The sequence below is a fragment of the Ammodytes marinus genome (genome assembly GCF_949987685.1).
Source record: "Ammodytes marinus genome assembly, chromosome: 15".
In the NCBI taxonomy this organism is placed as follows: domain Eukaryota; kingdom Metazoa; phylum Chordata; class Actinopteri; order Uranoscopiformes; family Ammodytidae; genus Ammodytes; species Ammodytes marinus.
Window position 1 is genome coordinate 14,341,256 of NC_137219.1, and position 23,668 is coordinate 14,364,923.

The 23,668-nt window shown below is 40.1% G+C and overlaps 1 protein-coding gene across 1 annotated transcript in view; it reads right to left on the reverse strand.

Annotated features, from left to right (window-relative positions):
• Positions 1-411: 411 nt before the first annotated feature.
• Positions 412-23,668, reverse strand: part of tdrd9 (tudor domain containing 9) — a gene marked incomplete at both ends in the record, with an annotated part of 36,783 nt that continues 13,526 nt past the window's right edge. The window contains 31 exons of the mRNA XM_080042264.1: positions 412-510; positions 644-716; positions 806-924; positions 1,268-1,406; positions 1,489-1,585; positions 1,778-1,887; positions 1,981-2,051; positions 2,766-2,933; positions 11,418-11,675; positions 11,785-11,874; positions 12,864-13,079; positions 13,191-13,302; positions 15,849-16,019; positions 16,121-16,221; positions 16,414-16,521; positions 16,701-16,817; positions 17,611-17,664; positions 18,046-18,090; positions 18,646-18,709; positions 18,839-18,902; positions 19,053-19,215; positions 19,398-19,529; positions 19,615-19,712; positions 19,790-19,894; positions 20,008-20,065; positions 20,146-20,230; positions 21,033-21,152; positions 21,242-21,345; positions 21,427-21,591; positions 21,669-21,749; positions 23,220-23,342. Coding sequence (XP_079898390.1) covers positions 412-510; positions 644-716; positions 806-924; positions 1,268-1,406; positions 1,489-1,585; positions 1,778-1,887; positions 1,981-2,051; positions 2,766-2,933; positions 11,418-11,675; positions 11,785-11,874; positions 12,864-13,079; positions 13,191-13,302; positions 15,849-16,019; positions 16,121-16,221; positions 16,414-16,521; positions 16,701-16,817; positions 17,611-17,664; positions 18,046-18,090; positions 18,646-18,709; positions 18,839-18,902; positions 19,053-19,215; positions 19,398-19,529; positions 19,615-19,712; positions 19,790-19,894; positions 20,008-20,065; positions 20,146-20,230; positions 21,033-21,152; positions 21,242-21,345; positions 21,427-21,591; positions 21,669-21,749; positions 23,220-23,342 — 3,510 coding nt within the window. The remainder of the gene's footprint in view (positions 511-643; positions 717-805; positions 925-1,267; positions 1,407-1,488; positions 1,586-1,777; positions 1,888-1,980; positions 2,052-2,765; positions 2,934-11,417; positions 11,676-11,784; positions 11,875-12,863; positions 13,080-13,190; positions 13,303-15,848; positions 16,020-16,120; positions 16,222-16,413; positions 16,522-16,700; positions 16,818-17,610; positions 17,665-18,045; positions 18,091-18,645; positions 18,710-18,838; positions 18,903-19,052; positions 19,216-19,397; positions 19,530-19,614; positions 19,713-19,789; positions 19,895-20,007; positions 20,066-20,145; positions 20,231-21,032; positions 21,153-21,241; positions 21,346-21,426; positions 21,592-21,668; positions 21,750-23,219; positions 23,343-23,668) is intronic.

The following is a 23,668-nucleotide window of genomic DNA, read 5'->3' on the forward strand; positions in this document are numbered from 1 at the left end:
CTCTCATCCCATAGTAAGAGTTGTGTGTGTGCGCACAACCTGTGGTTAAATTTAACTTGACTCTTAGGTCACAATGAGACTATGTATGAATGAAGACTGATTGACAAGCCTCATCTGTTGCAAAACACTTTTTAATGTCCCACTGCTGAAGCGCTGTTACAACGAGCCATCAATGAACATGTACATTTTCTTTACTAGCAGCTATTTGTTTAAACAAGGCATAACTACTTCAGTGATGGTTTCATACAACAAATAAAAAAATGAGGGTTTTGCTGTGTTGCTCAAAGCTACAGACCAATTTGAACTTAAAAAATATACTCCTCTGAACATAATTAAATTAAAATTCCAGGCAACTGCTCATAGTTAGAATCAGTTCAAATTCAACACAAATACAAGAAGTAAAGCAGCTTCCTAGCTGTTGAGGAGAGTGACAGGATGCAGCTGGAAGAGGACACCTTTGGCCTTTCCACCTCCAGGCTCAACAATGTCCATCTTTAGAGCAGGATCCACCTACAGGTTCAATTCACAAACATTTTAAAAACACACAGAGCCAAAATGTGCTCACAAAACAGCATGTATCAGGGCTAATGAGCAAATTAAAAACATCAAATAATTGACGCAAAAGCGTGTTCATATACCGTACCTGGTTCCATTTCTCAAATTTCTCGTAGTACACAGGAATAACAGCTTCCCTTGGCGGCGACTTGGTGAACAGTCTGCATTAAATAACATAAACGTGATGTAAATAATTGCATATGCATTGGTCAAACTTTAAACTGATTTTCTGTGGGTGTGTGCAAGTGACCTTGTGAGACGGTCCCTGCAGTCCTCCTGCAGGTGGCCGATCCTGTCGGCCCCCAGATGCCGGGTGCCATTGGGCCCTCCACACACCAGACGGTTTATAGCCACTCGCAAAGCATTTATCTGAAAAATAGACAAAACATAGAACTTATCAGTAATGCACAACAGAGAATTATTTAATAAAGTACTACAGTAGTAGACAGTGTTGTAGAGGATTAGCACAATGTCAATGCACACAGTGCAAAATTATATTAAGTTTATTACTGCAATTACACTATAGTTTTATGTATTACTTTTAGCTGTTGAAACTCTGAAATAAATATACAGTAATAAATAAAAAAGCAAAAGTTCAACATTTGAGAAACAGTACCAATAGTCTGTCATCAATGATTGACAAAAGCTCTTGGATCTGTACTGCCGTCATTCACAACACAATTGCCGCTCTGCCTCTCTGGTAAGGTGTTACCTCAGTGATGTCTTCAACATCAAACTTGACGTCAAAGGCGAGTTCGATGTCATGCTCAGGTAGGATGCCCTCCTGGCATTGACTGTTCGGACCCAGGCCACAGAGGGCGCCAGTGTAGCATGTCCTCTCCTCGTTAGTGCTGAAAAAAAAATATATTAACATGAAATCCTGATTATGCTAGCTTTACAGTCTGTAGTGATACGTTCTTGGGTCTGACTGACCGTAACTCCATGATGGGCGTGAAGAGCATGGTGATGAGTGCAGGCAGTCCAGGGATGTCCGGCATGATGGAGGTATCTCTCAGTAGAATCCGTGTCCCTACAAAATAACCACGATTAAGATGTGACATTTAAGCAAAGAACAAGCTGAACAAAATATAGCCCTGATAGTTGATTGATGTCTTCAAGCTGCTTCTTTTACATTACATGTGGTCATTTAGTCCATTGTTAATATATAAATGAATATTGATTAATGGTAAGTGTATTTCTGAGCAGCCGTTGTATCTATTACCTGTGGAGTTGACTGACACAGTCCCAGCCACCAGCATCCTCAGATGTTTGAAGTGAGGGTTTTCATTCAGGGCCAAGCAGTTGATGCTGTTCCTCTCAATACACACCGTCCTGCAGACACACACACACACACACATACATATAAGCATGGGGGGTGATTCTCAACCGGCAAGTTTCTTTTGCTCTTGTATGTGTGACACTTACTTGTAGTATGTCTTGTGGCTCAAGCTGTGAAAGCTTATCTTATTAGGACTATGTGGTCCGTGCAGGTGAACCTAAAGTGTTAGAAGGAAGGCAATAGTCAGACACATCACATGACACACTCATGCATCCATCAGTTATGGTGATTCACAGTCAGTCACCATGTCGTCATTGTTCTGCTTATTTGACAGAATGGGTGTGCCTCTGTCTCAACACCAACACATGGACTGAGCCATTAAAATAGCACCATCTCCTGGACAAAGTAAGAGCAACACTCAGGGCTGAGGTGATGTAATCATCTACCCGATATCAAAATGTCAACATCTCGGACACTAAAGCCTATGTCCTTCTTCAGATCCATCCTCAAACCTTTTCTGAAGCCAACTGATTGTAAATGTTTTAATCCTTGTAACTATTTTCCCTTTATTATTGTATCACACTTTGTAACAGATTTCATAAAAAATTTAATACATACAATATGAAATATATGTTACTATTTGTGGCACGCTGGTGGTTATGTTTATATTTGCATATTTTTGAAAATGTAAATGTCATGGCCAGACTCCAAACGAAACATGTAATTCCTGCCATCTGCAATAGCAATACACAACGACTCCCTTCTGAGAGAGAAGACTCCTTCACTGAGTGGATATTTAACAATAAATACAATTCTGTGTCATTGTTGTGAATTAGTTTTGCTGTTGCAATGATATCATTCCCTTTTGGGGGTGAATAAATTATGCTATCCATCGATCTATCTATGTTTTTGAAGCGGCAGTGCATCTTGCCTTTGTCTTGGAATAGGACTGGCGGCTCTTGGAAAAGTGGGCGAGCAGGTCGTCAATGAGCTGCTTTTCTTCATTTTTGCGATCTTTCCAGGAGCTGGTGGCACTGTTTGGGACATATGTACCTTTTTCCATGTCCTTGTACAGGGACATCACTGCTTCATGGTTTTGCTGTGGGAGCACAAAAATATTATATACAGGTCCTTCTCATATAATTAGCATATTGTGATAAAGTTGATTATTTTCCATAATGTAATGATAATAATTGAACTTTCATATATTTTAGATTAATTGCAACTGAAATATTTCAGGTCTTTTGTTGTTTTAATACTGATGATTTTGGCATACAGCTCATGAAAACCCCAAATTCCTATCTCAAAAAATTAGCATATCATGAAAAGGTACTCTAAACGAGCTCTTAACCTAATCATCTGAATCAACTAATTAACTCTAAACACCTGCAAAAGATTCCTGAGGCTTTTAAAAACTCCCAGCCTGGTTCATTACTCAAAACCGCAATCATGGGTAAGACTGCCGACCTGACTGCTGTCCAGAAGGCCATCATTGACACCCTCAAGCAAGAGGGTAAGACACAGAAATAAATTTCTGAGCGAATAGGCTGTTCCCAGAGTGCTGTATCAAGGCACCTCAGTGGGAAGTCTGTGGGAAGGAAAAAGTGTGGCAGAAAACGCTGCACAACCAGAAGAGGTGACCGGACCCTGAGGAGGATTGTGGAGAAGGGCCAATTCCAGACCTTGGGGGACCTGCGGAAGCAGTGGACTGAGTCTGGAGTAGACACATCCAGAGCCACCGTGCACTTTTGAACCAGAAACAGCGGCAGAAGCGCCTGACCTGGGCTACAGAGAAGCAGCACTGGACTGTTGCTCAGTGGTCCAAAGTACTTTTTTCGGATGAAAGCAAATTTTGCATGCCATTCGGAAATCAAGGTGCCAGAGTCTGGAGGAAGACTGGGGAGAAGGAAATGCCAAAATGCCTGAAGTCCAGTGTCAAGTACCCACAGTCAGTGATGGTCTGGGGTAGGGATGTAACGATATGAAATTTTGGGTACGATACGATACGATACGATATTGCGATTGATATCACGATACGATATTAAGCGCGGAATTCATTTCTACCCCCTCAAATGAAATGTTGTACCGCTGATTTAAATAAAACATAAACGCAAGAATAATTCAAATTTTTTATATCTTAATATGAAGAAGAGATTTCTGAGAGATTTAAACAACTTATCACCAAAACAAAGACACTGCTTCTCTACTGCTGTTTTTAAAGAAGCTTTACATCTATATTTTTCAAACTGAAATAGGAATTTTAAATCTAAACTTAATTTAGTCACTTGTCTGTAACTGTAAAAGTATGTATAAAATAAAAATTATTTAAATAGTGTGATAATTTCCCCATTTATTTATGTTTTATTTGCTTATCAACTCTATTTTTGCAAGCCATGCTTTTACCTTATTAGGCCTACATTATGACAAGCACAATTAACTCTGTAAAATATTTATTTATGATTTTTATTTGTTATTAACTTAAATTGCAGTCTCAAAATCAATGTTTTTGCAGTGCACTCCTCTCCCCCTCCCTTCCTCACACTTTCGCAACGTCACCTTCATTTGACCAAAGTAGTGTCACCTAAGTTTGACATAGTAGGGATTCCATAGTATTGCGCAACATGCTGTTAGCTACTGTCTGCTGAGTTCACGTGAAGTTGTGATGAATATATCAAGGATCTTTGGACTTATTTTCTTCATCTGCCTTTCACGGAAGTTCGCCGACTTTACCGGGGATTTAACGCGCGGTGGCGGTGGATTCTATTCTAGTCTGTTCTATTTTTTTTTTTTTTTTTTTATAATCTCATTTCCTCACGTTCGCCTGGATTCATAATGATATAATTGACCCGCGAGCAACTTTCTCTTCAGTCTGGTAAGATAGTCGATCTTTTTCTCTATCTCTCCCTTTTCTCTTTCTCTCTCTTCTCTGCTGCTACGTGACTCAATGTTGTGAAGCTGCACGCGCTAGTGTAAACAACGGCCCACGTGAGACGTGACTGTTCAGTTTAAAGTTAGAAGTCATGTTTCAGTGATAAGATGTTGTGTCAATGTGTTATTGTTTGGTTTCCAATGTTGGTGTGGCCCATACAGTGTTAGATTGAGTGCTACGTTTATGACAACGTTGCTTACCAGACTCTCCACAATGACGGAGCGCATTTACCATGCATGCTCGCCTCAATACCGTGACGCGGTATAACAAGAAAAAACTTACGGTTGACATTCGTGGCCTTTTCATATCGCGAACGACCGTTTTGCGGTATATTGTTACATCCCTAGTCTGGGGTGCCATGTCAGCTGCTGGTGTTGGTCCACTGTGTTTTATCAAAGGCAGGGTCAATGCAGCTAGCTATCAGGAGATTTTGGAGCACTTCATGCTTCCATCTGCTGAAAAGCTTTATGGAGATGAAGATTTCATTTTTCAACAAGACCTGGCACCTGCTCACAGTGCCAAAACCACTGGTAAATGGTTTACTGACCATGGTATTACTGTGCTCAATTGGCCTGCCAACTCTCCTGACCTGAACCCCATAGAGAATCTGTGGGATATTGTGAAGAGGAAGTTGAGAGACACCAGACCCAACACTGTGGATGAGCTTAAAGAGGACCTATTATACTACTTTTCTGGTCTTAATTTCTTGTTTTACACTGCTATAGAGCAACCTGACACGAATCACATCACAAAAAACTATGTAGATTTTCGGGAAGCTCTTTCTCTTATTTTGGCGATCCAGCACGTCCTGTTAACACTTGAGTGTGTGTGCTTCGGCAATCTCCGCTCCCTCCGCCTGTGCATCGGCCATCTCCGCTACCCTCCCCCCTCCTGCAAACCCCACTCCGTTGTGATTGGTTACCTTCCTTCCGGAACACTTTCAGTGGCGGGAAGCGCGAGCATGGACCTATAAGGGCGTGAGGCAGACGCGAACAGGGAAGCATGGTATCTGCCAATTTTTAAAGTTCAAATTTAAAGACATTTAAGACCTTTTTAAGACCTCTAAAATGGAAAAATAATACCAATACCGCGGTAACAGAAATCGACAAACTACACTATACTCCGTAAAGGGTTACATTAAATCTGACTACCAAATATTCAATGCACTTTAGCTAACAACTGCTGTCTAATTACAGAAAATAAAAAACAAAAAGGTCCAACTAGCTGATCTTTTGAGGGAACTATTAGTATCTTTAAAGATGAGCTAGTTGGACCTTTTCGGGTTGAAGATGGCCTCAAAATCAACTCCCAAACCTACTGCCAGTTTCTAGAAGATACTTTCTTCAGTGGTACAGTAAAAGGTCTGCATCTTTCAAGAAGACCATGATTTTTATGCAGGACAATGCTCCATCACATGCATCGAAGTACTCAACTGCATGGCTAGCCAGTAAAGGCCTTAAGGATGAAAAAATAATGACATGACCCCCATCCTCTCCTGACCTAAACCCTATTGAGAACCTGTGGGCCCTGCTTAAACGGGATATTTACAGTGAAGGAAATCAGTACACCTCTCGGAACAGTGTCTGGGAGGCTGTGGTTGCTGCTGCACAAAAAGTTGATCGTCAACAGATCAAGAAACTGACAGACTCCATGAATGGAAGGCTTGTGACAGTTATTGAAAAGAAGGGTGGCTATATTATATTGGTCACTGATTTTTTTTTTTGACATGTCGGACATTTTTATTTGTAAATGTTGAGTTGTTTTATTATTCTCACTGTAACAGATGAAAATAAACAAGTGAGATGGGAAAATTTTAGTTTTTTTATTTAGTTGCAGAATAATTCTGCACACTAATAGTTACCTAATAATAGCAAAACATATATATATTCTCGTAAGAAAGACAAAACCTCACCTTTACTTTCGTAAACATTCAGGTTTAGGTTCATTAACATTTTGGATTGACCGAGAGCACTGTAGTTGTTCAATAATAAAATTAATCCTCAAAAATACAACTTGCCTAAAAAATTTGCACACACAGTGTAAGAGATCACTGTAAAGGCAACCTGAAAACCCATCATTACCACCTTTTTAACCCATTACAGAACTGTATCAATTGGTTTACATTTACTGATTAATCGAGTAACAAGAACAGTTTAATCAATTTAGAAAATATGTGTTAGGTGCAGCATACAATATTTTAATTAGGCTAAATTAAAAATGGGATATTTTTGGGAGAAGAATAATCCGAATGTTCTTCATATTTTAATTCCTTATTCAATAAATAACAAACTTAGTCCATTAACTTTATTTTTCAGAACTTATGGCAGAAACTATTTAAAAATTGGTTCCACAGGTCAAGGGAGGTTTTTGCAATTTCAAAATCGTATGTTGGCCCACTGTAGATTTACATCCATGCTCACGAGACCTGCGGTAATTTGCGCAAAGTAATTTTTTCTTCATACAGTATTGTTGCAGGCGTTCAGGTTAATACACCGAGTTGTACCGATTGGCAAAGGAAACGTCGTCTACTATCTGCGATTGATGGGAGGATCGGCAATAGTTTTTATAGCTGTCAGAAAGGGAGTGCAGAGTGGAGAGAAAGAAAGTGACAGAAAGAGACCCGCGTCTTACTCCATGAGCTCACGCCAAGTCAACGCGACCTGAATGAGCTGAATGAACGTCTGATGAGCAGCTATTTATAAATATAGATACATAAACATTGTTCACTAAACACAATCAACGTGTTGTGTGATTTGCGACAGTAGCCTACCTATATCATCAGCGGACAGGTGGTTGCGCACCTACAAGCAGCGGCAGTGTGTGGTCGCGGTCGCGGGGTGAAAAAAGCCAGCCAGTCGTCCTCCCTCCACCTCTCACTGAATTTATAATAGCTGCGCATGCATTTCGCTGGGTCGTTCTCTCCTTTTTTGCTCTACCGCGGCCGACTTCAAATTCGAAAGCAGGGAACACACATTCTTCTTCTACGTTTTAAATGCGGTACTCAGCCTCACACGGCCGTACTGCCTCTAGCGTAGGCGTCGGACTTGCCGGATATCTTTGTATATAAAACACCGATAAAATAAAAACATAGAAATCTAACAATTAAACTATAAAACTAGAATGAAACAAATAAGGCAAGCTCATTAATTCTGCCCCCGAGTAAATTTAATGCCGCCCACCCAATAATTCCAGACTTTTTAAGACATTTAAGGCCTTGAATATTGAAACTTAAATTTAATGACTTTTAATGCTTTTCAAGATCCGCGGCAACCCTGCAGGGAAGTGACAGCATTACCATACATGGAAACATCCGCGTGGTGACTTCACAAAGTTACATGCGACGTCACAAAGTTACAAAGGGTAGACCGCTTTGAAGACGTGACTTCTCGACTGGCTAGAATAGTGTTTAGTGCTCGGCACAGACACCCCAGACGGTCAGCAGGGAATACGTCGAAATGCATGTAAGTCATTATTTGATCATTTAGTATGGTTAAGCATGACTATGAATCATCATAACAACGTTTATAGGTCATAAAAGTCAAAAAGCATCATAGGTCCTCTTTAAGGCCGCTATCGAAGCATCCTGGGCCTCCATAACACCTCAGCAGTGCCACAGGCTGATTGCCTCCGTGCCACGCCGCATTGAAGCAGTCATTTCTGCGAAAGGATTCCCGACCAAGTATTGAGTGCATAACTGAACATAATTATTTGAAGGTTGACTTTTTTGTATTAAAAACACTTTTCTTTTATTGGTCGGATGAAATATGCTATTTTTTTGAGATAGGGATTTTTGGTTTTTCTTTACTTTTTTGCCAAAATCATCAATATTAAAACAATAAAAGGCTTGACCTACTTCAGTTGTGTGTAATGAATCTAAAATATATGAAAGTCTAATGTTTATCAGTACATTACAGAAAATATTGAACTTTATCACAATATGCTAATTATATGAGAAGGACCTGTACTGTGTGTATATATACGGTGTGTGTGTGTGTAGGCACTGAGTTCTGAAAGCCAGATTTCTCTAAACCTATATATTGTTAAATCAAAAACAATAAACAACAAACAGGCACGCACGGCCGATTTCAAATAAGTTCCTCCCTTTCTTTCTTTCTTTATTTCTTCCTCACAAACACACACACACACGGGACGTATATGAAATGTCACGACGGTGACTTCAGGTTTGCCCGTAGCCTACTGTAGTTTGGTCTAAATGATTAAACATCGCATCCATCGACTTAACGGACCCGTCCCTCACACCGAGAGCCGAAAAAACGTAGGGCAACAAGTCAAACCTTCGCCGATTCAAACTACCGGTACTACTTCTATTCAACTTAAAAATAAAAGACAGCATTCATCATTATGTAGGACTACAGCATAACTGATGGCAACTCCACTCCATAAACTTTATCTTAATAGATAAAGTACCAGTAGCATATGCCCCATGGACCTGTCCAGCATCAGAATGTAACCATTTATCCACATTGCAGAGCTTAGGTTTGTCCGTCAGTAACAATGAAAACACAACTGCTCAATTGAATATAAAATGCAGAATGGATTGCACTCGGTATCAATTCATCCAACTTTATTATTAAATAAACCCCAAAAAAGTTTCTGACTCACCAATCTGACTCCCTGGCTGTAGAAATAACCAAGACGATAGTAATCCAGTGACAGTCTGACTGACAGCACAGCTAGCTAGCATCCTTCCGTTCATGTAGGCTACCTGTCCGTTTGAAATGCTCGAACATTGTTTGTCCCTGTTGCTGCTGTACACCGTCCAAGGCTGGCGCAGGCCTTTCTCTTGCTATTCATTCTGTTCCTTTTTAAATTATAATCCAATTTGTTAAAATTCCTCCAGTCTGAAATATCTGCGGGCATGGACACGGCAGCTGCAATGTTGACTTAAAAATCTGCGGGGGTAACGCGACGTGAATGAGCATAGCCAACGTAATGACGTTGGCCTAAGATGCGTAAATGTCTAGTAAGATCTCGATTTTAATTGGTCCATGAATGATATGTAACGTAAAGGCTTATGTGGCATACCATTTACGTAAAAAAGGCACAAAGAATTATGCTTATTTGCGTACATGTTAAATAATACAGAATATTTTTTTTTCTTGCCGTCCACAATGAATAGGCGCAAAGGCACTGATTCTTTGCCGTACACAATGAATGGGAAACAGCAAAGGCACAATATTTTTTTGGCGTAACTTACTAACTGCCACGTTTCAAATCAAAACGTCTACACTTTTTTAAAGTAATCGCGGATTACATGTAAAGATCGAAATAATTAACAGTAATAATACAAATATAAGTTTATTAAATAAAAAAAATATTTTATTTTATTTATTTATTTTTGCACACGGCGCCAGGGTAGGCACTGCCTACCTTGCCTACCCTGACCGCACGTCACTGTGTGTGTGTGTGTGTGTGTGTGTGTGTGTGTGTGTGTGTGTGTGTGTGTGTGTGTGTGTGTGTGTGTGTGTGTGTGTGTGTGTGTGTGTGTGTGTGTGTGTGTGTGTGTGTGTGTGTGTGTGTGTATATATACATATATCAATATACACACACACACACACCTATAACATCAGGGCTTCTTGTAGTGCTTTACAGTCTGCGTGGGCCCAAAAGCCCCGACCAACTTCATGATCCATGCTTCTATTTTCATGTTAACAAAGTAATGCTGCTCACAGCATCCAACCACAACATCTGCTGGGAAAATTCAGTACTGCAAGGGGAAAATTATGATCGTGTGATTAATTCAATGTTCTATGTCAGAATACACACATACTAAGCGATTGTAATCTAGAATACGGTCAAAATCAGTTTGTATCTACTTGGGCTGTGTATTGGCAAGAATCTGCCGACACGATACATATCCCGATACAGGGGTGACGATACGATATACATTGGGATCTACAAACAAGGCGATTTTTAAATATATTTTTTTTTAGTTTATTTTTGGAAACATTATGAAATTAAATGTATAAACAGTGTTATAAATATAATCCTCTATCATAAAAAATATTTTTAAGATATAGAAAATAAAGATAAAGAAACTATAATTTGTAAATTCTGCGTAAATGATGGCATGAAAGCAAATGAAAGTCCATATCTTATCTTTATTCACTGTATGTCTATTTTAATGTGAAGCTTGTAAAGCATGCGAATTTAAGGCAAGACAAACATTACTGGTGGCAGCGAAATACATATACTAAAAAAATAATTTAAATCGATTTTTGCAAATTATGAAACTCATTTTTTCAACACCCCTTATATCTACTCACCATCCGCTACCTGTTCGTCAGGTGTGCACGCTGAAAAAAAGTAGGGTATAAACACACAGCAGCTAAGCTAACAGCAATCTAAAAAAGCTGGCTCAGAGTCAACAGCTGTTTATCTTATACTTACAGCGTCCCTAGTATGTCTTTAATCAATCTAAATTCTTTCTATGTTAACATTTGCCAAAATATAGCAAATTAAATGTAATATACTGCAGACCTGTGTTGAGAAGTTTCTAAGGATGCTGTTTATTAGTCATGAAAACTTTGTCATATACTGTGACAATAAGGTATAATAGCTTTTTTCTTCCATTATTGCACATGACCCATTATAATTCATGTAAGACAATCTGCGACTAAATTGATGAGTCACCTTGGAATCAAAGCTCTCTTCGGCCTTCACAGCATGTCCTTCTTCCACTAAGATGTCTACCACGCTGGTATTTCTTGTCTCCGTGTTGATGAGCAGCTGCACACGCATGATACCGTGGAGGATCGAGTAGAGCGACACTATGAGTGAAAGGCCCTTCACCAGTGTGTTGAAACGATCGCGGGCTCTGCTGCTCCACTGGTTTCCCAGGATGATGGACTGGGCTGAAGGACGCATTTCAATCACTTGGAACTCCTGAGCCTGAGACCACAAGCAAAGTTTGTGTTATTGTTTGTTCACAGTTTGAACAGTGGAACAGATACGTGCGTCTTCATTATCTGACCAGTGGTGCCACTCAGTGTATCGCTACCTGGAATGGGTGAGACAGGATCTCAGAAGGAAGCTCCCTCAGGCTGCTGCAGGTAACAACTGCTGCGTTGCCAAAGTCCAAGAAGAACACCTGCAGGACAATAACATATTGTACATGAAGTAACATCAGCAACTGCTATAACAAACTACTGTCAAGAAATACAGACACCTAACATTTATCTGTCCCTCTGCCTTTCTCTAAATAATTCACCTTTTTATAAGGGCTGTCAATATTAACACATTAACGCAGTGTGATTAATTTCTGGAATTAATGCGCAATTAACGCATGCACAGAATGACCCACCCCGTTCATCCCACCCGCTCTGCACTAGTCGCTCTAACGTTGTGACTGACCCAGGATCAGTAACTGCGCACGGCCAACACAATCAAGTTGTATTCAAGAATGCACAACCTATGGATTCACCAAATAAATGCCATTATATAGCCTATATTTACTCAAAGACATAAGCAAAGAGACAAATTGAATTATGGTGTGGTAGGCATATATTTAAATGTGTACATTTTAAATGTACATATCCACCTTCTGTCATTTATCTTTCCGTTCATACAACAATATACAGAGAAAATCCGAATTGTAATCGTTTGACAGCCCTAGTTGTTATATATATCTGCCTATATCACAATGACTTCAGACAACTTGTGCTCAGAAATTAAGCTAAATAGATATAGAACTGATGCTGCTGTTGTATGTGTAGGGCAATACATGGAATAAAAATGTTAACATTGTTCCTTAATCTGTTGTACCACCATGCCAACATTCAGCATTTGTGAAAACAAAAAGGAAATCATTCTTCATCAAAATAACAAGAAATTGGCCTATTATAGCCAAACAGGCCATTTATAGTCCGTTTTTGGTGGGGTAGAGGTGCTGGTCAAAAGGCAATTTTAAACACTGACATTAGTAAGGTTCAATTCCACTATTTTGTACAGACAACTTTTCTTTTTATCTTTGCAGAATTATATAAGAAAATACAGTAAAAAAAAAAATCAGACAGAAGACATGTTATGAGAAAGTACTACATCTTGATTAGAGATCTACCATGTGCGAGCGATATTCACCTCCACTGTGTTGCCGCGCAGGTGCAGGATCTTGGCGCGATAGTACAAGCTCTGATCATTGATCTCAGAGTAAGGAGCCAGACACAGAAGGTTGGGGTAGAGTGACACGGTTACAGGATGCTGTGTACGTGTGTTTATCTCGGCCGTCAGATGGCGCTGCTTCTCCAAACTGGCTTCATCTGCCTGGAAGCCCCAGAAATGTCCCACCTCCACCACCTGCAGCACAGTTTAGAGTTGATATACTGTACATTGAAACTAATTTGAAAAAACAAATGTATTCCTTGTAGATTTAGCTGTATTAGACTAAGCTAAGTGTAAATAACTGACCTCTGTGATATGGACCACAAACAAGGGGTTGGGCGGTAACTTGTCTGGGTTGATGGTGCTGCTGACCAAACCCACCGGACAGACAGACTGGCTCTGGAGATCAACATTCACCCTACACAGAAACAGCCACAAAGAATTGGAATTGAAAGTAATGCGAATACTCACTTTCACTGCACTCACACTGTGAGTGATGTAGAAAACTGTTTATGCTGCTTAGATGCTACTGTCATAACATAACATTATTCTGGTGAGTTAACAAAGCTGCTGGGCGAGTATTCGTCAGGAGTCCGAAATCAAAGCTGACCCTGTGCAAAATGTAAGTTTATTCAGAGTTTTCTACAGATCATCACAGCAATCGAGGCAAAGGTTTTCCAATATTGTGAATGAGACATACTGGAAGTATCAGTATTAGGACAGAGCTTCTGTGTCCTAAAACAGGGTATCTACAGGTTTCAGCATGTCAAATTTAAGACCTAAAACACAATGCATAGAGGCGATATTTGAGGGGGGCGGGGTCCAGCTGTATTACAACCCAAGCATAGCTTGTGTGTCACTCATTCAAGTTTACTTTTTGTCTGTTTATTGAACATAAAGTGATACTCATTTATATCAGAAGCTAGGAAGAAAGTAGCCTCTCAGGGTATCTGCACATTTTAAGACCTCTAATGAACACCAATACCTTGGCAACATAAATCTACAAACTACACTACAGTATGCTCTGTAGAGTTTTATTAAGTTTGAATAACAAATATTCAATGCACTTCAGCTAACAACTGCTGTCTAATTACAGAAAATAAAAAATGTTCAGCAGTCTGAATGAAGACAATGCCCCCCCGCATTTACCATCAAATAAATATTAGATCACTGTAAAGGCAACGTGAAAACCCATCATTACCACCTTTTCAACCTATTATAGAGCTGTATCAATTGGTTTACATATTCTGATTAATCAAGTAACAAGAACAGTTTAATTAATAAAGAAAATGTGTTAGCTGCAGCATTAGAATGAAATACAAAAATCTGGTAATTTATGGGGAAGAATGTCATTACAATTTTAATTATCCTACTTATTCAAACAACAAACTTTGTCCATTACCTTTATTTTCAGAACTTATGGCAGAAACTATTTAAAAATTGGTTCCACAGGTGAATGTTTTTGCACTTTCAAAATCGGGAAATAGGCTACTGTAAAGTAGGCATATACTGTAGGCCTATACAGGTTTGCATAACTGGGGGATGCCCACGGGACCTGCGGTAATTTGCAAAATGTTTTATTTTCTTCATATTGTTGCAGGCAGCCAGGTTAATAAACTGCAGGTATTAGGGTTGTACCGATTGGTGATGGAAATGCAGGCTACTGTCTGCGATTGACGGGACGATCGGCAATAGTTGTTAACTAGCCGTCAGAGAGGGAGGGCAGAGTGGAGAGAAAGAAAGCGACAGACAGACAGAGAAGCAGAGACTCGCGTCTAACTCTGTGAGCTCACGGCAACTCGACCCGAATGACCGTCTAATGAGCAGCTATTAATGAATAAATATAGATAAATAAAAAAATGTACTAAACAATAAATCTGTTTGTTTCTGTGTGAGTTGCATTTGGGTCAGTAGCCTACCTACATCGCCAGCGGGCGGGTGGTTGCGCACCTACAAGCAGCGGCAGGGTGTGGTCACAGTGTGAATAAAGCCAGCCATGATATTTGTCGTCCACCCTCCACCTCTCACTGAATTTATAATAGCTGGGCATGCATTTCACTGGGTCGTTCTCCCCTTTCTTGCTATTCCGCGACTTCAAATTCGGAGGCAGGGGACACACATTCTTCTTCTACGTTTAAATGCAGATCACAGCCACACACGGCCGTAGGCTACTGCCTCTAGCGTAGTGTCGGACTTTTATATGAGCAGTTAGTTGGAAAGTAGCCTCTCTACATCTCCTTCTCGGAAAGTCGCGGAAGAAAAAAAAAAAATGACATTGAATAGTCCTGCCCCGACAAATTTAAGACCTTTGAGTAATGGATTTAAGACTTTTTAAGGCCTTAATTAAGGATCTGCGGACACCCTGTAAAAACAAAGTACCGGTACTTCAACAGCATAGAAGCTTGTCAGTTAGAGGCTTGTATCCAGTTCTATTAGTTTTGGTTGAAGCATTAAGAAACATGTTGCCAAATAAAGAGAATAATAAAACCTATACAATATGAAATATATTTGAGATTATTAAAACATGACAACAAAGCTTCAGACGGGAGGAATTATCCCTGTTTAAAAGACAAAGTAATTAGTGAGAATAATCAAATTGTTGTTTACTATCATTGTTAAATAGTATTGGACAGCTAATAATGTCACATGCTTTTCCCACCTCCCTTCCAGATGGTGTAGGAAGAAGCTAGTGCTGTCTTTGCCTAAAAGCTCTCCTAACTGAGTCCAAGTGATTGCTAGGGAGAGTCATGTAGAGTGCGTGGATGTTAGAATACGTTTAGGCTCAGTGCAGGGGGTTCCACTTTCCAAAAAGACGGTCAAGAATGGCACTTGTTTCAGCCCAGGAAAGACAGAAAGTCAAATCTTTGTGCTCATATGAATATATTATGCCCATCGAGCTAATGGATTTTTTTTTATTTATTATTATTATTTATATCTTATTTCAATAATGTGTGAATAGAGTACCTTGAATATTTCATGTGAGTTATGGTTCCGTTCCCAGCACAGATTTCTATTTGTTCAATGGGGTAGGTAGAAAGCTCCATGGGAGGACTCTGATTTGCCAGGAGGAGGGCAAGGGACACCTCAGGCAGCACGCCCGAATCTTGGGATGTCCTATAGAACTCCACATATGCTCTAAACAAACACACAGACACACGCAAATGAATTAGCACATTAAATAAAATGGTTAAAGTACAAGCAAAAGACGAATGATTTGCTACAGTGGCCTTCCGTACCTGGAGCTCTCAAAGGAAATGGTTTTGACCTGTCCACACAGGCGGAACAGAGACTGCAGTTGCTTGTAATACAGGAAACTGTATGGAGGGAGGTTCCTCACCTAAAAAAAAAAACACACGTGGTCTGATATTATAAAAAAGAAATCACTATGCCCTGCGTACCAAGTCTAAAGAATGTAGCCATACTAGTGGCACAATAAGGGTTAATTGTTCATTCATGTTAATTGCACAACAGAAAAGTGTAAGTTTTAAATACAGTAATAATGCTTCGCTTCAAACACTATGGATCATACCATCACTGTTGTTTTGGGGTTGAAGCCGCTCAACTCTCTGGAGGCCAGTTCTTCATCTATTTCCCCCTGGATAAAGTAGTGTGGGTAATAGGCACCAGCAAAGAGCACCTAAGACAGAGAGATGTGCAACCTGAAACAATCTGACATTTAGGTATGGATATTCAGCAGCAGAATATTCCAGTCATATTTTGATGACTGGATCTAAAGTGAAAAGTGTTAAGCTTCACTTTGACATGGGAGATAATGTATGTGATGTACATCCCACAATATGCAGCACTGACTCTAACCTGAAGAATGAACTTCTGCCTGTGTGCGTTGGTGTAATCCAAAGTTTGCGTGTTGTCTTGCACATTCATGTTGAACTGGGACACACGCCTCCTCAGGTCCTCGTACAGCTCTGCAACCTGGACAGTGAGGAGTTTTATTGTAGAATATTAGCTCAATAATATGTGATAGTTGACGTGTTTACCAATCCATAAGCAGGGCTCAACGATAAGGTTTTTATTTTATTTTTTTTCACTTGCCCGACAAGGCAAGTGGGTCTGAATTCGAATTAAATTAAGTACATTTTACTGGCCCCTATTAGGGGTGTTAACGTTTACCAAAAAGTCTAAACGGTTACACGGCTGCAATTTTTCCGTGTACACGTTTAATATGTGGGGGGAGGGGGGCTGGACTGACTCCCGCTGTCGGGGACGTTGGGCCCATGAGCCGAACAGCTGATCGGACCAGCTGTTTGACATGGAGATGAAAACAAAAGTGAAACTGAAGGTGGGAGCAGTTAAATAGTTAGGCTAAATGAATAAATATTGTAACCAAACACAATCCTTTGTTGTTTTATCTGCTTTAGTAGCCTACAGTAGCACATGTCGACCCCACTCCTGGAAGTAAATTCAGTAATTTTCCAAACTTAAAAAAATAAATTAGGAAATGAGTCAGGATTTGTTACTGAAAATCAACAGCATTATACAGTTAACATATCAAGTCTGACGGTACCAACATCTTTACGCATCTTAAAAAGCAAGACTGTCAGTTACTCAACAGAAGCAAGTTTCATTCTTGGTAAACATGAATACAAACTGCAAGATGAATGCCTGTAGTTCTCTGATTGACTAGGTTTGGTGACGAGAAAGACATCCTGAAATGTGGTTTGATGAACTCAAAACTGTAAACCAGCTCTCTGCTTCATCTCTGTACCTCTCTGATCCTCTTGATCTGGATGAAATTCTCTTTTCCCCAGTCCAACTCATCCTAATAAAAGAAAAACAGCAAAAGCAAAGGAACTTTAGACTCAAGATAAAACACAGGAAGGAACCAAGCTTTAGTCAATTGTTTAAATTTTAATTAGTCTCCAGCCGAATAAACTATCTAAATAGGGATAACACTCATAATCTGCTTCACCGTGGCAACTGCTCTGTAAGCCAGTGTTGTGCTAAATGTCTTTCACAGTGCTAACTCTTAGCAATGGCCCAGAGCAATTATTGTTATTAATGCCAATTTTGAGAATAGTTCATAATAATTAACTACAGTGTGTCAAGAGGTGGCTCTGTACAACAGTAGCATACTATTCAGCAAGTTGTTTATGTGTGTGCGTTTTTCAGGGAGTTCATATTTGGTTGTTGCTTAGCTTACCTTTGGGTGTCTGAGCTGTCCTTTCTTTTTGGAGATGTGCCATGCCTAGCAGTAAGAGACGATAGAGAAGGGTTTTAATTACAGGCAAATATGCAAATCCATCTAACACCACAACTAACGCCTCTGGAGCGTGTCTGCGTCCTTTACTGCTGCGTCTATCTCTCTGTTGTAGGCCACACATGCAGCGTCTCACTACTGCTGCAGCGCTGCTTTTAAAAGACTCCTCATAGAGTTTGATAGGTCCTTTGACAATTCCCATTAATATGAAGTTGTTTCATGTCATGTTATCATACATATGATTTATATTGAGTAACGTCAGAAATCCCTGTGCCTCATTGCCTTTTTTTCCTCCACATTTGCGCTTGTGGGAAGTTTTATTTTGAAAGAGACACACCAGGAAATGGTGAAACTGCAGTGAATGCTGCTGGTATGAAGTCAATATGACTGTCAACAAAGTATTTATCTATAAGTTAAAGAAGTGAGCGTATCGCCGGCGAGCATCCCGAGGTGAAGATGAGTCCTGTTGTAGTCTATTAATACATTCAACGAGAAAAAAAGGCAGACGCAAAGTAGACGCGGAGTAGGCATTAAATAAATTACCTTGAAGGCATTCACAAAAGCAATGGAGTCACTTGGTGTGCCACGGGTAAAGGCCAACTTGCTCCTGGAAAAACAAGTATTATTCAGTACATTATGAAATTTAAAAAAATAAAACGGAACCAATATGTTTCTGGCCTTCAAGTGGTCTGTCTACACTGACAGCCAATCACTGCTGCTTCTGGATGTGAGTCACCTGTGGCCGGCAAGCTGTTGCATGGACGGTATGGCAAAGAAACTCTTCAGAGAGTGTGCAGCAGCTAAAAGATAAGAGAAGTTGTTATTGTAGTTTGTTTAAACAGCCCAAAACACATGTTCTATTATGCACATTATACAACCTTTGTCTCTACAAGTGTAAACATTTCCAAATGCAATAACTTAGGTCCATTCTGATAGCATGACAGACTGACCTATGATCAGACACTCATCCAGGCAGCCAAAGACGTGGCCCAGAACAACCATCTTCCCAAGGGACAGGTCCACGGGAAGGTGGGCCAGCACATGGCCCAGGAATGTTAGTTCTCCATCCTCATTTTGAGTCTTCCCATCACTTTTCACAGATAGCGCGCCCATCTACATAAGGAAAGAAACACTGGCTGACACAAAGCTTTTGTCAAATAACTCCTGGACTTATACTCAGTGACAGAGCTGTGTGGTCAGCTGCCTGTTCTAATATTTCATTACAGCCACAAATTCAAATGTAAGGGACTAGACGTTAATGGCTCTCACAGAGGGGAATCATAATGCTTATGTACCTCTTTGAGTTGGAGCACTGTCCTCACTATGTCATCAAGATTCGGGGGTGAGAGGGCTGTGGAAAGGAGCGAGCGAGGATCTCCCATGTCCAGTAGCTTTACCTTCAACATGATGGTGGCCAACGGGGCAAGCTTAGAATGAAATAAACGTGTGTAATTATGGTCAAAGCAGTGTAGAAAGAAAGAAAAATATCTGGTCATCCACACAATCTCTTACCAGCATCTCAGGGATCATGTACTCTCGGATCTCATTCCTCCAGAACTCTTTGGTGATAAGACGGTAACAATAGCCCTTAGACACTCGGCCTGCCCTGCCTGACATAGAAAGGAAATAAGTCTAAAAACAGAAGTGAACTGATATTTATTGACTTTTTGTGCTGTGTGTATTGTACCTCGACGCTGGTTGCAGTTGGTTTTGGATGCCCAGGTGAGACGTAGAGACTGATAATTGGTATCTTGGTCACAGACCAAGTGACGGGCAAGGCAGAAGTCGATCACTGTGATGATAACAACACAACAAAAACACCATTACCAATTTAGATTTTGTAAGATTTCATAATAAAAACACACATTGTGCTAATGCATAAAACCAAGCAGAGGAAAAAACCACCATATTTGACATCTGGAACGGTCACTGAACTCTCTGCGATGTTGGTGGAAAGAATGACCTGTAAAGATGAGGAGAGATCAGTACATCATTTTGTGTGAAAATATTTAAGACAGAGTAAGATGAATGTTTTTTTTTTACCTTCCTGTATCCAGGGACAGGGAACAGAAACACACCATTCTGTTCCTCCAGAGTAACAGTGGAGTGGAGAGGATAAACCTGCAATCTGAACAACGAAAGCGCTTTCATCAAGTAAAGAATTAGTGCTGCACAAATAATCTAATAGCAATGTGAGCTTGTGCAATTACATAATCGCACAAATGGCTGCGATTGCGATTTAATGTAAATAAATGTGCGCGAGTGTCTCGGACCCCCACATTTCCTCCCGTTGGAAACTAGAAGCACCATCCGCATATTAACAGATGCACGTACGTTGTACATGAGTGACATACGTATATGGTGACGAGGCGTTAGTCCAGTGTATCAACACCTGAGACAGCACAGAGAAAGTAAGATGAACGCATGAGAGCGATGGTGGCCCAGCCCAGTTTTAGTACGTTCACAGAGGTGTAACACTGCTACTGTCTTTGCACTTTGGAGGAATGCATTAATTTAATATATTTTTTTTTTAAATTCATTTTCAAAACGGTACGTACAAGCTTTATCTTTTTATATTTTCAATTATTCTTTATTTGTTTATGTTTCAAATTGAGTTATACGTGTTACAAAACTATCAGTTATCTCATTTTCATTGAAAATTAGGAAAGTGGAATAATACCATTTATTTATTTTATCGCAAATCACAATATTAGCCACTATAATCGCAATCGCATAATTTCTCCAAAATCGTGCAGCACAATAAAGAATAATAGATTAACGAGCCCTATGAGTTTTAGAGATGCTAATTCTGATTCTTATTACTGATATAGAAAACTGATTTGTCTTAAGAAATAACCCAGCAAAACAAAAAAGACAATACATAATAGTTACAGAGAAAGATTCAACAAGAGGTCAACTCAAAAGCTCACCTTTTGTGGACCAGTTTGGACAAGGCCTCCTGCATGTAGTGTATCTCATGTATACCAGGAAGGAAAACAAGCACACTGCCTCGCCCTGATGAGGTTGTGCCACTTCCTTTCTCTGCTTTGCTGCTCAAACCCAAACCCACAGAGTAATTACTTTATGTGTCTGCCCATTTGTTAAATCAGTCAAGGATGCTAAAATACTAATGCCTTACCTGGAATCTTTGCCTTCCATCTCATCAAAGCTCTGAATAAGACTGATGGCAAGATTGTATGTCTCTTCTGAAATGTGAGGGTCATCTGGGTGAGATGACTCAACCTGATGTAGAGACACACACACACTCAGAAATTTGGCCTAAAAAAAAAAAAAGAACAGTAGCATCATCAAGCATCTTCTTACCCTGTATGGAAACATTTTGTGGAGGTCATCCAGATAAAACTCCTCAATGGCATAGGGGGCCCCCTCCACTTCAAACACGTAGGCTGGGTTCATCTTGCCCTGAATGGGGGTGCCGAAGTACTCAGCAAACTGTCTGCAGTTAATGGTGGCTGACATGAGGATGATCTGGGAAAAATCACAGGTCATATGATCAACTCATGCAGGAAGACAGAGGAGGTATATTTTATTTATATTGAAAGTACCTTGACATAACGAGAGTTGGAATGAAGAAGTTTTCTCAAAACCAGCAGGAGAAAGTCCATTTCCTCAGTGCGTTCGTGAACCTTGGTCAAAGCAGCATAATATTGATGAAACCACAGAAGAAGAAAAAAAACATTTAAAGGCCCTGGCAACCCAAATTCACTAAATCCTTGTAACTATGTCATTTGGGGGGTGAAATGAATGCTAATAAGAATTTGAAAGGTTTTAGGAATATACATCAACCCCCGCAAACATACTGTCATGTCAGTTTGTCGACCATTTGAAAAATCCTGATTGGAATGTTGCTTTAGATCTCTGTCTTCAGTCGTCACACGATTCTAAAATACATTGCAATACCCGTTAGATAATTTCTGATTCGAACTTTGGCTTACGTCCTGTCTTCAGTTCAGTCACACGTTCTAAAAATCTATTCTATACAATCTCTCTGGTGCCTCGCTGGAGATACAAACTGTCTCTTACACTCAAAGCCCCGTCTGAACGAAGCAGCGCTTCACCCGGCGCTGTGATGTTGACGTTCACAGTGACACCTTACGAGCCGCCGTGCAGAAAAACTCTGTGGTTTAAGACTAAAATGATCACTGGGGTTTCCTGCACGTTAACGTTGTCTAGGGGAAAGTCTTCCGAAATCCGATTGCATGTCCCGAAACTGGATACACAGAGACATGTCTCCAAACTGACTGCGCGACTAACTGTAGAGTGAAACAACCGCCTCGCTCCGTTAGTTTCAGTCTACAGCCGACACAGTTAATATAATCACCATAAAGTAATAAAACTTGAATTAAACATGAAAATAAGGAAGAGTATTTTTTACATTTAATTAAAGAGGACCTATGATGCTTTTTGACTTTTTTGACCTATAAACGTTGTTATGATGATTCATCGTCATGCTTAACCATACTAAATGATCAAATAATGACTTACATGCATTTCGACGTATTCCCTGCTGACCGTCTGGGGTGTCTGTGCCAAGCACTAAACACTATTCTAGCCAGTCGAGAAGTCACGTCTTCAAAGCGGTCTACCCTTTGTAACTTTGTGACGTCGCATGTAACTTTGTGAAGTCACCACGCGGATGTTTCCATGTATGGTAATGCTGTCACTTCCCTGTTTGCGTCTGCCTCGCGTCTGCCTCGCGCCCTTATAGGTCCATGCTCGCGCTTCCCGCCACTGAAAGTGTTCCGGAAGGAAGGTAACCAATCACAACGGAGTGGGGTTTGCAGGAGGGGGGAGGGTAGCGGAGATGGCCGATGCACAGGCGGAGGGAGCGGAGATTGCCGAAGCACACACACTCAAGTGTTGACAGGACGTGCTGGATCGCCAAAATAAGAGAAAGAGCTTCCCGAAAATCTACATAGTTTTTTGTGATGTGATTCGTGTCAGGTTGCTCTATAGCAGTGTAAAACAAGAAATTAAGACCAGAAAAGTAGTATAATAGGTCCTCTTTAAAGAAATTACAAAAAACAAACAAAAACCACCCAACTAATTCACGGTACCAGTTACATTAATAAATTATGAATCTTGTGTTAATTCACCTCATCTACAACGATGTGTGAGAACTCTGTGAGGCACTTGGCTGAAACCAGTTTTTGAAGCAGCACTCCTGTAGTCATGTAGATTAGCCGAGTGTGCTCAGTAGCCATCTTCTCCAGTCCAACCTGAAATACAAATATTCAGAGTTGTTTCATAAATCTAGACAACACCATGCATAGTTTTATTTAGGCCCTGAAAATTACTATAATTTATTTTTTGCAGTTTTAAGTCTATAAAGGAACCTGACAGGAAATAAAATCCATTTGTGTGGGAGATCTGTTTGTTGTTGTTTCACTTGACAATATAAAGATAAACACCAGCTCAGTGCAGTGCAATCCATACATGTTTTGGTTTACTTTCTATGGTCAAATTCTTTGATGTTTTTTTCTAGAATTGGAATGCATTTGCAGCACTGCACATTGCACTACACAGGGCACATTACAACTAGGGA